A 13,331-nucleotide genomic window follows, 5' to 3' on the forward strand; every position below is an offset into this window, starting at 1 on the left:
ATAAAAGTAACAACAGCCATTTCAGTGTGAAGTTTAAAGGTCCATAAGTACTTTACTTACTGGAAGGTTATGTTGTGAATGCACTGGTGAGAGTTGAAGCTCGTTGACAGACAGCTGAGGAACAGTCTGCACATACACACTTCCGTTGTCACAGCCACTAAAATAAACATGAAGCTCACAGTATATTAAGAATAGGCTTTTCAAGATTGAAGAATGACTTTCAAAATGATTCCTATTTTGCAAACATTTGTTAAAGAAGATTTAAAACTTTCTAAATCATTACAGATTTCATTTACGTTGAGTAAGCAATTGCTTACCAGAAACTAACCATTGTGTATATCACACATACCTGGCCAGGAGCAAGTTCTTGTTTTCTCCAGTTCCCAGCAGTGGGCACCAGTGTATGAGGGTGACGGCCGCGCTGTGGGAGAAGTCGTGTAAGAGGGTTAGCCCGTCAAGCCCTGGAATCCAGACCTTCAAGTGGGAGTCGCCTGCTGCACATGTCATCACCATGTGACCTGTAGGGTCCCACTCTATACATGTCAGTGATGTCTGAAAATGGGAAGTAATTTGTTTATTGAAGCTTGTGCATAATATTATACATTTATTTAACTGGGAAACACACTGCATACTTGCAACAAGTTTATGTGTATACAGAGTGCTATGTTATCTAAATAACAAAACACATGACTCAAGCCACTATCAATTAAATCAATGGATTGGAAACACACAGAAATATCATGGTATGCCTACCTCATGTGCCTGAGTTTTGAATGGCTCCTCAAATGGTTCTGGGCTACACTGATACACCATGCCATCACTATAGCCCACCACAAACCTCCGACCCTCATCATACCAAGCTATCCGAGATACTGACACTGAAATATGAAATACATGTTGGAACTTAAATATGTTATATCTTTATAACAAACTATCTCAGAGATACTGACACTGAAATATGAAATACATGTTGGAACTTAAATATGTCATATCTTCATAACAAACTATCTCAATTTGCTTTCCATATCTTTTATGAACTTATCAATTTATTATACATGCATTGGAGAAACTCACCTAGCCTTGTTTGGAAATAGTTCACTTGAATTGTACAATATTTGACAAATTTACAATTACCTTAAAACAAATGATGTAAAAAAATAAATTTTCCGCAAGGATCAATCTGGCAGTTATTCCCAGTTTCATAATCATGTTTTTAATATTCTTGTGTTGATACAAGTTTTGTGTTGTTTTATGTATGTAACATATTGTGCAGGTGGCATTGATCAAATATTAAAAAGTGGAATTGACATGACTTTACTAAACATGTGAAAATAAATCTGTATATGTTTGTTCCCGTACTGACCATCCTGCCTGTAGCAGTGTTCCAGCTCATGTCGGTCACATCCCGCATCGTCCAGTATGTCTATATATGCCAGTGACCCGTCCAGCCTGCCCACAACGAGTCTGTCAGTGTTGAGCCACATCTGACCCCCAAACACTGGCTTACACTGGGCCCAGGTCAGGGCTGTCACACAGTGGGGTTGGATGTCCAGGTGACCTCGACCTCCTGACATGGTGGAATACAGAGATTACACTCATAAGTGAGCTTTCCTTTATGTTGCCCAATATGGCACTCTAATGATTCTGATCATCAATAATTTTGCCATGATCCATTTTTCCTAATTTTTTTACCACATCATTCGTTTTTATTTTCAGTATCTTTTTACAAGAATCAAAACCTGTATTTTATATGGTTGTAAATCAGGCTTACGCCAACAAGAGGGTGGGAAGAAGCTAATTGCTTGTACACTATGATATCATGCTGCATCTGGTCTTCATAACTTTATAAACTACATGGTAGTGTACCTCCTGTGGCCCAGATGTTGACCATGTTGTCCATGGAGCAAGCAAGGAGCTTTCCAGAGCTGTTCCAGGCAAGGTTATCCAAGACCTGGCCGTCTGTACTTTCCCCTGCCACGCCCTCACCACAGTTAAAGATGCATGTCTGCTGGAGACCCTGGCCTGTCTTGTTCAGGACACTCCATACCCGCACCACACCATCACACCCACTGCGATTGTGATACAATCATTCTTATTAAAACTGAAATTTCACTACTTCAAAGAAATATTTATACATCTTAGGATAGTATACAAAGCACTGTATTGCATGAGGAATTTCTCTAACATATTTCTACACTATGTGAAAGAAAACTATAGCTATCACAGAATGCGATTAATATCCCCGCAAACTTAAGTATTGGAATGCCAAATAATTTTAAAATCTGACCACAGAAAAGAAAATATGGGCTGGATCAGTAAACAATACTAAATTCATGAGGTTGCTGTGATTGACGTTGAAGGTAGCGAAAAAGGTCTTGTGCTTGACACATCCTCCTGCTAATGTGGTCCCTTCGCCAAATAATTTTAAAATGATCATGAATCATGAGAAAGATATGGTCAGGACAAGTACAAGGATGGACTAGACAAAAATGGGACGGACCGATGAACACCAACTAAGTTCAGGAGGTTAATGTGACCTTGGCATTGAAGGTAGAGTCACCAGTCTTGGTCGCAACACGTTCTCATGTTATGGTGTCAGTTCTACCAAATAATTTTAAAATCTGCCCATGAATGAGAAAGATATGGACCAGGCGCAAACTATTATAGGTAAGTCATTTTGTTTCAATCAATATTATAATATACCTCTTACCTTTGTTTGAATAATCACATTTCTTATCATCAATCGGATTGTAAGCTTACTAAGCTTTATAGAACACATAAAAGCATAATAAACTTCTCCATTTACCTGGTAGCCAGAAGTGACTTGCTCTTGCTCCAGCAGCAGTCAGAGAGTCTGTTCTGATGGCCTCTCAGCTTATTCACTGTACAGGGGGGCAGGTCTGACCCCAGGTCTATCTGGGGGCCACTGAGGCCAGAGTGGCCCAGCTCTGTGGCTATTGACCTGCAAAATCATGAATTGTTTTACATTCTGTCAACTGACATAAACCAAACACATCATCATTTTATTGATACCCTTAAAAAACGCATGTCCATTGTGTTTACATGACAAAAATTCATAAGACAATCATAACATTGTGATAAAAATACTGATACATAATTGTTTTTGCTTTGGTGCACAAATAACTAAAGTTGTAATTGATAGACATCATGAATTATTTTTATTTCTTCACCCTGTTAAGATTGCAGCAACCCTTTATATTCATTCAACAATACTCCCTAAAACCCATTTGGCTACGGTTATTCAGCTGTGACCCAACTTCAGGACTGATAGTATTTACTTTTGGAGAGGGTGGATGCTTACAGGGCATTTATCAGCTATTCCATACTTAGTCAAAATCATTCCCCCTACACTGTACCTGACTAGTTGAGCCCCGGCCCAGCGCCGATACTGCTGGTCGATGTGTTTGGAGAGGGTGCATGCAGCCAGGGCTTCAATCAGCTGGACCATACTCACTGGTTGATCATCCTGCTCTCCACTTGTACCTGGAGGCAAACATTGGCATTACCAGTCATGATAAACACCTTTCAATACATTCATCATAATATCTTTGGTTGGCATAAAACATCCCTAAATGGTGACATATTAACTTAGTTATTGCGATTTCAGTTTAACTAAACTCAATATCAAAGGTTGAAATGTAAGTGAGAACAAACACAGACATTGGTATAATTTTAATCAATCTCCCACAAAACTAAAAAGAGTGCTATAGAGTGAAAACCCAATGCTAGCCTGTTGTTTTTCTTCAGTCTAACAGGGGGTATAACTCAATACTTATATATGTAGGTTTTGTTATCTATATGCAATTGTCACAGGTAACATGTGTTCAAAGTTTCATGTAATTATCTTGAACAGTTTTTGAAAAATGGCTAAAATAAAGTTAACTTTTTCAAACCCACAACTAGACAAATGATTAAGCTGGAGTAAGGTGCCTTGCTACATCTCTCTAAAGCACGCCTCAAACATGAATGAAGCAACGCCATTGGTGGAAAACCAGTCATGTGGTGTCCCAATATTGGGTCAGTAAATTATATCGTTCCAAAATGATTCCTATTTTCCAATTCCAATCAATAAATAATACATTTCCCATAAGTTGATCAAAGTAAACAGGTCGTCAACTCTTCGCTCTTACCCAATATGGTTTTCTTAGACAAGTAATACCACAAGTATCAATCTTACTTCCAGCTTTTTGTCTGGCAGTGGCCGCCTGTGTACCAGTGACCCCACACTTGGCAAGCAGGGCTACAAGTGACTTGGTGACAGAGAGGGTGGACTTGCGGGCATCACCCGTTGACTTTGAGGGCTTCTTGTTGCGGACACTTTGGTCAGAATTCTGTGCTCCTCCCAAGGCAGCTGATAACAACTCCTAAAAGGATATGGTATTTTTAATTCAGCTGGACGTTCTTAACAAGACGACCATAGGGAAAAGATAAAATATCAATTGAAATATCAATATCCATTTTGAAAAAAGGTGTTTTGACCCGAGTCCCAGTTTAGCAAATATAGACATCAATTTATACAGTCTTCAAAATAACACCCTTGCCTTTAGCAAGGGACAAGTAAAAATCTTGGTGGAAAGTTAAAAAAAAGGTTGAAAGTAATCAAAATCGGAAATCGAAAATGCATTAAAATACATCGCCACTTATTAGCCACATGCCAATTTCATGCAAGTCACAAGTGCCAAAATATTATGGATTTCCTATGTGAACTGTTGATGTACAATTAATTGAATGTTAATATTCAAAGAGACAAATATAGCATATACCATATACAATAGCACTGAGCTAATATTGATGATAAAACAAAACAAAATATGAAAACGAAATTCTAAAACATACATTGTGACTGACTATGACAATTTAGTACCAGTGACAACAAAGAAATTGTAATAATGTCATCGGCTACGCCACAGACAGAAACATAAGGTGTTTATACTGCCATGGCACTTAAAACAGGGGAATAACAAACAGAGAAGGGACAGGTAGTAAGTAAAAGTAGATAGGAGTGGTAACGGTAATAGTGAGAGTGGTAACAATTGCAACAGGAGTATAAACAACCATGACGGGAGACTCAACAACACTGGCAAAGGTGAAAAAATGGTGCCAACCGAGGGTGTTTAAATAAATGTGATGACACAGACAGAAACAATGATGACATGACGTCTGTTAATGATGATAGCTGTAATACTGCATCAGTGGTGGTAACAACAGTGGCAGGGGAGAATATAATGGCAACAAAAATGTTAACAGTGATGACTGAAGGAGTAGAAAACATGATAGGACTTCAGGAGTGTTATCAATATCAATGGGATGGTAACAACAGCATTTGTAACAGTGTCATATAATCGTCATAAAAAATCAGAATTCCAAATATATTAATTATTTTTATAACAAACCAAACAAAAACATAAAATAAAAAAAATATATATATTCAAGATGTCTTCCTGTCACAAATATCTCATGTTATATAATATGTTTGAGAAATGGTTAATGAAATGAAAATCAAATTATAAAAGTTCTCTTTTGTGCTTTGTATTTGAATTGAAGTATCTGTAGCGCATCAGAAAATGTAATATTGGCATGAATTTGTATCGATACAAATCATATCGCATGATGACTTGAACACCTCATCCCTACCTTTTATGTGAAGCTGTCGGGCAAGTTAAAAATGTTTTTGGCAGGTACATTTTGAAAGCTGCTGGCAAGACAGGGCAAAATCAGTAAAAAAGGTTTTGAAGACTGCTTAGACCAAATATAAACATGGGATAGATTAGAAATGAAGAGTTATATCAATGTTTGAAGGAATACTTTGAGCTTGAAACTTGTAACTATTTATAATACTAAGATTTCCTTACCTTGACACAGAGGTGAAGGAGCTGGTTCTGGGCCCTGTTATTTTCTGCCACCAGGGAACCGATCGCTGCAGTAAGGTGATCAAGACTGCTGGGTTGACTCCCCTGACTGTCCTCTGGGCCAATGTCAGACAAAGTTACCTTTCCTGCGGCACACAGGCACATCAGTCGCACTATCAGCATGATGTCTGACAGTCCCATCTTCTCCAGGGCAGCTGGCAGGCTGCAGGTTGTACCACTACGAAAAGAAAGGAGTAATATTCTTCACTTAATTTACTTCAAAACAGAAAACACAATTTAAATGTGTTTATTGTTATTATTGACTCATTTAAATACATTTTTGTGCACCTGTTATGAAGGTACTTCTATAAATCAAATTAGTATTTCTTTTGATTATTAAGTACAAGAAAACAGCCAATGAGCCACACCTTCCAGAGAGAACAGCAAGAGCTTGAAGTATAACAGCGCGGGCAAGTGCAACCTGAGCCGCCCGGGTGGTTCTCTGCAGGGCAAGCAGTCTATCTGCTCCAGAACTGAGCCCACACACCTGCTCAGCAAGGCTCCTTGTGGCCCGATCCTCACCGCGACTCCACCGCGGGCCATCAGCACCTGTAGGAATAGGAGTTGTAGAAATATTTCGCAATACAAAATAGAAAATAATAAACAAAGTCTTTTTCCAATAATGGGATTGTAAATGACTCTCTTAAAACATAAACAATCCCCTTATGTAAACAGAAGTTTACTTGATGTTCCCAAAATAAATGCATATAGCAAATATTGATCTCTGTTACGCTTCATAAACACAATGCCATAGAAAAAATTAGTTGTTCTATTCAAATAATGTATAAATATGTGTTTTATCTAATTATAATACTTTCATTTCAATGCAAACAATATCCAAAAGATTTGCATCATATCGTTAGCAATAAAAACAAGAATTGTTGGCAGTTTTTTTATGATATTAAGGTGATCTTTAAAACCCTTTTTAAAACAAAAGTTTGGTAATCCACAAACAAAACGCTGCTATCTATACATACAGCATAGTCTCATGTAGTGATCAGTGGCAACAGCTGTTTGTTTTAAGTTTAACAGTTCAAGAATATGATCTGTTTAATTGCGTCTCCTGTGATCTACCACATGTTTGGACCAATTACAAGCTTCCGCCAAATATAAGATTGATCATCATAGCGGATTAGCAGCATGGTCGAGTTGGTGCATTGGTTATCTTGACACATTTATTGGGGGTATTTGGGAATGTGTGAACAACAAACAGGGTTTGTTTACTACATTTTCTACTGACTTAATCATTATGGACAAAAATTATACAAAAAGTAAAAAATTCTGACTAAATTTTTTGCCATTATCTATTAATGAAATCGATCTGGCGTGGTTAAAAATGGTCAAAACTGGCAAAATGTTGGATTTTAGCAGTCCTGGTTGAAGCCATAACTACTAATATCATACAACTGTTGTAGTGAAGATGGCACATATGGCAGAAAGTCTTCCTGTATACCTGTTGACCCATTATCATCTCCAGTTTTTGCCACACTGGATGCCCCAAGGGGATCATTACTTGCGAAGGTGACAGGGTCAGGCACGGAGTCCTTGTCAGATAGCCCAAGTAGCTGCTGTAGCTTGTCTGTGTTGTCCAGACTCGGCAGCCAGCCTTCACCCTCAACATTGTACACCATGTCTACAGGTAAAACACCATGTATTCAACATCATCAAACATTTCATACAATGAACATTCAATTACATTACATAATCTGCAAAAAGTAATGAACATTAACCTAAAGTGAAATTAAACTTCAAAGTGTTATACTTGAGTTTAACCTTAGAACATTACAAATATATTCTTTATGAAAAGGGTAATGTAGTGTTGTATAAATTTAAGTTTATCTTGTATTAAATTTGACAAATGTATAATATAATAGCAGTTTTCTTGAAACAAATTATCCCCATACCTGGTGATGAGACAGCCTCTACTCCCTCCTGGAACTCATTGAACCTGCTTTCCTGGTTTCCTGTTGTCCCCTCACTATTGGGCCCCTGGGCAAGGTACCGCTGCCTGCAGGCTTGACATAGCAGGTAGAATGGATGGCCGCTCCCACACTGGCCACCAAACCAGCCACTACAGTAGCTGCCTGTACTCCGGTAACCATGGTTGTCACAACTTCCTGAAAAAGATCGACACTTTGAGTAAACCTCTTAAGAATACACATCCTTGTTTTTCACTTTATAAAGATAATTGTTTAATCATTTCTGAGGTTATTTATGAAGTTGATAAAATAACAAATTTTAATTGTTCAAAGTATGTAAAAGGTTTTTCCCCAAAAAGAGTTTTTAATTGTCAATAATGTGAACTACCTCCACACCCAGGGTGTGCTGTCTTCATGTGCCTGTTGAAGTTGATGGTCCTCTCCCTACACAGCTCACACACAACAGTCAGGTCCTCCTCCAAGTCTCGCCTCTGTAATTGATGCAGTGTGACCATTGGAAGTCTGTCGAGTGACTAGGTTTTAAATGTTGTTGTCTATTCACAAGCCTGACCAGGCATTCTAATGAAAAGAATACATTTATTCACACTTGAGATGTGACAAACTGACAAATCAAGTCCTTTAATACTCAAAGAGTATATGCCAATTAATAAAATGAAATCTGCACAAATACGACTTCTATTTCTCCATTTATTTTTCACTAAACCATACTTTCCCCACTTACAAGTGCAGTGAAGAGATCGAGTGTCTCCCTGTTGTCAAAGGAGAAGATGTCATCCATGGCCATATCTCCATACAGCTCCTCCTGGAGGTCCCGAACCTCGTCATATAGCTCCTCCAGGGACCGACCATCACTGTCCACCTGCCGGGAACGCTCCGGTCTCTCTACCCGCCTTTCAGGGTTCTCTGGAAGAAAGAAATACAGTCCAGACGTACTGTGTTTTTCAACTTGGAGATTGCAAAACTGGTAATAAAGAGACCAGCCATAGCTACACATTGACACCAAAGCTATCTACACACCATAGCTATCTACACATAGACAAAATAGCGAACTACACATAGACACCGTAGCTATCTACACATAGACACCATAGCTATCTACACATAGACACAGTAGCTATCTACACATAGACACAATAGCAAACTACACATAGACACCATAGCTATCTACACATAGACACCATAGCTATCTACACATAGACACAATAGCGAACTACACATAGACACCATAGCTATCTACACATAGACACCATAGATATCTACACATAGACACCATAGCGAACTACACATAGACACCATAGCTATCTACACATAGACACCATAGCTATCTACACATAGACACCGTAGCTATCTACACATAGACACAGTAGTTATCTTCACATAGACATGGTAGCTATCTACACAGACACCGTAGCTATCTACACATAGAGACTGTAGCTATCTACACATAGACACGGTAGCTATCTTCACATAGACATGGTAGCTATCTACACATAGACACCGTAGCTATCTACACATAGAGACCGTAGCTTTCTACACATAGACACCATAGCTATCTGCACATAGTCACTGTAGCTATCTACACATAGACACCATAACTATGAACACATAGGGCCGAATTCAGAACAACCACATTCCCGTAAGGGACACCCAAGTGATCACTTGAGTGAAATAAGGGGAGTGACACTCAAGTGATCTGTTCGTATTCACATGCCTCACTAACACTCCACTTCATCAAGTGATCAATACAGTACAAATACATGTATGTTTTCATGATCATAGCGGATTACCTGTTTGACTATGGTGATGTTTACAGTAAGCGTATGTTTATTTGCGATTTGGGTACCTTATTGGTAGATATGGCGACAAACAAATGACAATAATTGTTATTCTGACACTTAACATTTTAAAACATTTGGTTAATAATAATAAACATTTTGGATTGTAAATAACTGTTGCAAAATGCGTTTAAATGCATGTTTTTTTGTTGTTTTAAATATGTATCCGCTTTCCATTGTATCACTTGATTTAAATATGTATTGGTATATAATTTTGCTTTTGTAGTCTGCATAAAGCGGTCTTTGACGTTTAAAAAAATATGAAAGTTGAAAACACTTAATTTAAAATATCACATGGATAAAATTAGCGAATGAATCTACCTCTTATGGGGTAATTACACCTCGGAGTGAAAAACAACTTAAGTTATAATAATAATAACAAGAGATGTTTGTCACACATTATGCCACAGACAAGCTTTTTTTGGTCAAGGTCACTGTAACCTTGACCTTTGACCTGATAACCTCTAAAATCATAAGGGGTCATCTACAGATCAGACGTAACCCCAAGTCAAGTTTGAGGGCCATGGATGCAGGCATTGTTGAGTTATCACTCGAACAACATTTTCGCATTCAAGGTCACTGTGACCTTGACCTTTGACCCGATGACTCCTAAAGTCAATACAGGTCATCAACTGGTCAGGCCCCACTTTCATGTCAAGTTTGATGATCATAGGTTTAGGCATTGTTGAGATATCACTGGGAGAAGATTTGTTAACTTTTTGCATTAAAGGTTACTGTGAACTTGACCTATGGCCCGATGACCCCCAAAGTCAATAGGGGTCAACTACTGGTCAGGCCCAACCTTCATGTCAAGTTTGATGACCATAGGTCCAGGAATTGTTGAATTTGCTTTCAAGGTCACCGTGACCTTGACATTTGACTCCTTCAATCAATAGGGGTCATCTATTGGTCAGGCCAAACTTCCAAGTCAAATTTGAGGGCCATGGGTGCAGGCATGGTTGAGTTATCACTCGGACAACCTTTTATCATTATAGGTCACTGTGACCTTGACCTTTGGCCCAATGACCCCTAAAATCATCTAATGGTCAGGCCCAACCTCCAAGTCAAGTTTGAGGGCCATGGGTGCAGGCATTGTTGAGTTATCACTTGGACAACATTTTATCATTCAAGGTCACTGTGACCTTGACCTTTGGCCCAATGAGCCATAAAATCAATAAGGGCCATCTACTGGTCAGGCTCAACCTTCATGTCAAGTTTGATGACCATACCTCAAGGAATTGTTGAGTTATCACTCAGACAAGCTTTGGTCTACCGACGGACTGACCGACCGACCTACCGACAGACATGTGCAAAGCAATATATACCCCTCTTCTTCGAAGGGGGGCATAATAATAATAATAATAATGATGATGTTTTTGTTGTTGGTGGTGATGGTGGTGGTGGAGGTGGTGATGATGATGATGATGATGATGATGATGATGATGATGATGATGATGATAATAATCCAACTGAGTATCGGCTGGAAAATACATATCAATTCTCTGACCACGATCTGAAATGAACATGAGCATTGCCTAATACCGTGTATGTAATGTCTAGCGACCAAGCGGCGTATAGTTAGCGGCCTGGCGGTCTAGCTGCCTCATGTGCCTAGCGGCCTAAAATTGTTGCCTATTTCAAAGCATTTGATATGAGTTCTTTTCCAAAACAATGATAAATTAAATGTTATATTCATAAATCTACATCCTTTAGCGAATATTAGCGTTTCCCCCTTTTGGGGGGCTGGTGGATTGAGTTTTTGGGAATTTTAGGCCACTAGGCTGCTAACTACACGCCACAGTAGGGCGCTGGAATGCTTGATAAAAAGAAATTGCTCCAGCGTGATGAATTTTGCATAGAAAAACATTATTTTAGCATTGTTTTAGAGGAAAACTCATATAAACATGCTTTGAAAACAATTTAAGACCGCTATAATTATGTATGAATAAAAACATTGATTTATCATATTTCCCACTTAAGCGCATAAACAATAACTTTGAAATAGAGAACAAATTTAGGCAGCTAGTCCGCCAAGTTCACGCCGCTAGGCTGCTAACTTCACATACATTTAGCTGCATGTTCTTGCAGCCATCGATGAAACACAACCATCAAGTTTGCTGGGCGTTCAAGATCATTACGAAACAAAACAAATATATGATTGGCGCTTCCTTTTGAAAATTTGATTTTTATAGAAGGCAACGTTTTTGAAGCACACGTACTTCAATGGATTATCCCGGTCTCTTAAATATGTTCTGGGAGCGAGGATGTCTCTTATTTATTCCAACATCTGATATATTTCACCTTTTCTACTTGGCATGTACATTTATCCCTCACACTCATTCAATTTGTATTCACAATCAATCCTCGAGTGCTGTTCAAGTGGCCTAGCCGAGCACTCGTGAGTGAGAGTGGTTGTTCTGAATTCGGCCCATAGACACCATAGCTATCAACACTTAGACACCATAGCTATCTACACATAGACACCATAGCTAAGAACACATAGACACTGTAGCAATCTACACATAGACACCGTAGCTATGAACACATAGACACCATAGCTATCTACACATAGACACCATAGCTACTATCTACACATAGACACCATAGCCTTCTACACAGACTTCATAGCTATCTACACATAGACACCATAGATTTCTACATATAGACACAATAGCTATCTACACATAATCACCATAGCTATCAACACATAGACAACTATTTAGAACTTAAAAGAGGTATAAATCCAATGGTTCATACCAAGACTGGAAAGGAAGCTGCGTATGTCAAGGTGCCGTGTTCGGGTTAGCCTTCTTGGTCTCCGTATCAGACCTGGGTTGTCATCCTCTAGTTCCTCTATTAGGAACTCTGACAGATCCACCACGTCACTCACTGATGTCCTAGTGGAGATAAATAGATTGTACATTCTATCCAGGAACTGTTTATTCAAGTAAATATATATTATAACAGATGGTAAGACTAAATTTTTGCATAATAATTTTATATTTTTAAACCCAGATAGACACATAGAACATGTTTTTCATCTCTTAATGTTATTGAAAGGCAGTTTATCATGCTAACAACACAGGCATGAAGTTTTGTTTAGGAGTGAACCTATAGTAACATTATCAATAGTTTTGTCTTTTTCAAAAGTCAAACCCCAAACCTGGTGGGCCTGTCAGAGCTGATGGCAACCTCAGTGGGCACCGTAGGCTCCCTGGTGGATGGTCCGGGCTCCAAGGAGGTCGAGGGCAGGGTCGTTTCCTGTGGGTGCTCTATCATCCATGTGGCCAAGTTGTTCACTGCCTGAGATGTCACCTCCCACTGGTCTATACCTGTACAGGAAAAAACACTCATGTTCTTTATTAAAAATAAATGTTAGATTAATAATACAGGTGAATATTTGTTAAATGGTGTGTTCTCATTCTTTATTGTGAATAAAAGAAGTTATTTTGGGTCCACTGATGCCACTTTTTTTTATTCAAGACATTTTACTTTAACTGTGCATCACATAGGCCATTGTTTAAAACAAGAAAGGATTTATTCAATATTGTATATACATATGTGATAATTCGGCTATTTTTTAATATCAATTGCTGATAAATTTCTCTAATTATCACATCCTAGAC

The 13,331-nt window shown here is 38.5% G+C and overlaps 1 protein-coding gene across 2 annotated transcripts in view; it reads right to left on the reverse strand.

The window, feature by feature from the left end:
- The window catches only part of LOC128226697 (probable E3 ubiquitin-protein ligase HERC1), a 62,918-nt gene that overhangs the window by 15,767 nt on the left and 33,820 nt on the right, over window positions 1-13,331 (reverse strand). Inside the window, exons 47-63 of one of the 2 annotated variants that reach the window (XM_052936677.1) lie at window positions 12,869-13,037; window positions 12,463-12,602; window positions 8,732-8,773; window positions 8,592-8,698; window positions 8,238-8,340; window positions 7,835-8,047; window positions 7,384-7,563; window positions 6,299-6,479; window positions 5,874-6,108; window positions 4,199-4,385; window positions 3,378-3,504; window positions 2,807-2,962; window positions 1,867-2,069; window positions 1,364-1,567; window positions 754-878; window positions 350-552; window positions 61-157 (exon numbers count right to left, since the gene is read on the reverse strand). In XM_052936677.1, the coding sequence (XP_052792637.1) occupies window positions 61-157; window positions 350-552; window positions 754-878; window positions 1,364-1,567; window positions 1,867-2,069; window positions 2,807-2,962; window positions 3,378-3,504; window positions 4,199-4,385; window positions 5,874-6,108; window positions 6,299-6,479; window positions 7,384-7,563; window positions 7,835-8,047; window positions 8,238-8,340; window positions 8,592-8,698; window positions 8,732-8,773; window positions 12,463-12,602; window positions 12,869-13,037 (2,672 nt within the window). Of the gene's footprint in view, window positions 1-60; window positions 158-349; window positions 553-753; window positions 879-1,363; window positions 1,568-1,866; window positions 2,070-2,806; window positions 2,963-3,377; window positions 3,505-4,198; window positions 4,386-5,873; window positions 6,109-6,298; window positions 6,480-7,383; window positions 7,564-7,834; window positions 8,048-8,237; window positions 8,341-8,591; window positions 8,774-12,462; window positions 12,603-12,868; window positions 13,038-13,331 lie in introns of both variants that reach the window. The other variant, XM_052936676.1, reaches the window with a different exon arrangement.

This window comes from Mya arenaria, chromosome 3, assembly GCF_026914265.1.
Source record: "Mya arenaria isolate MELC-2E11 chromosome 3, ASM2691426v1".
In the NCBI taxonomy this organism is placed as follows: Eukaryota; Metazoa; Mollusca; class Bivalvia; order Myida; family Myidae; genus Mya; species Mya arenaria.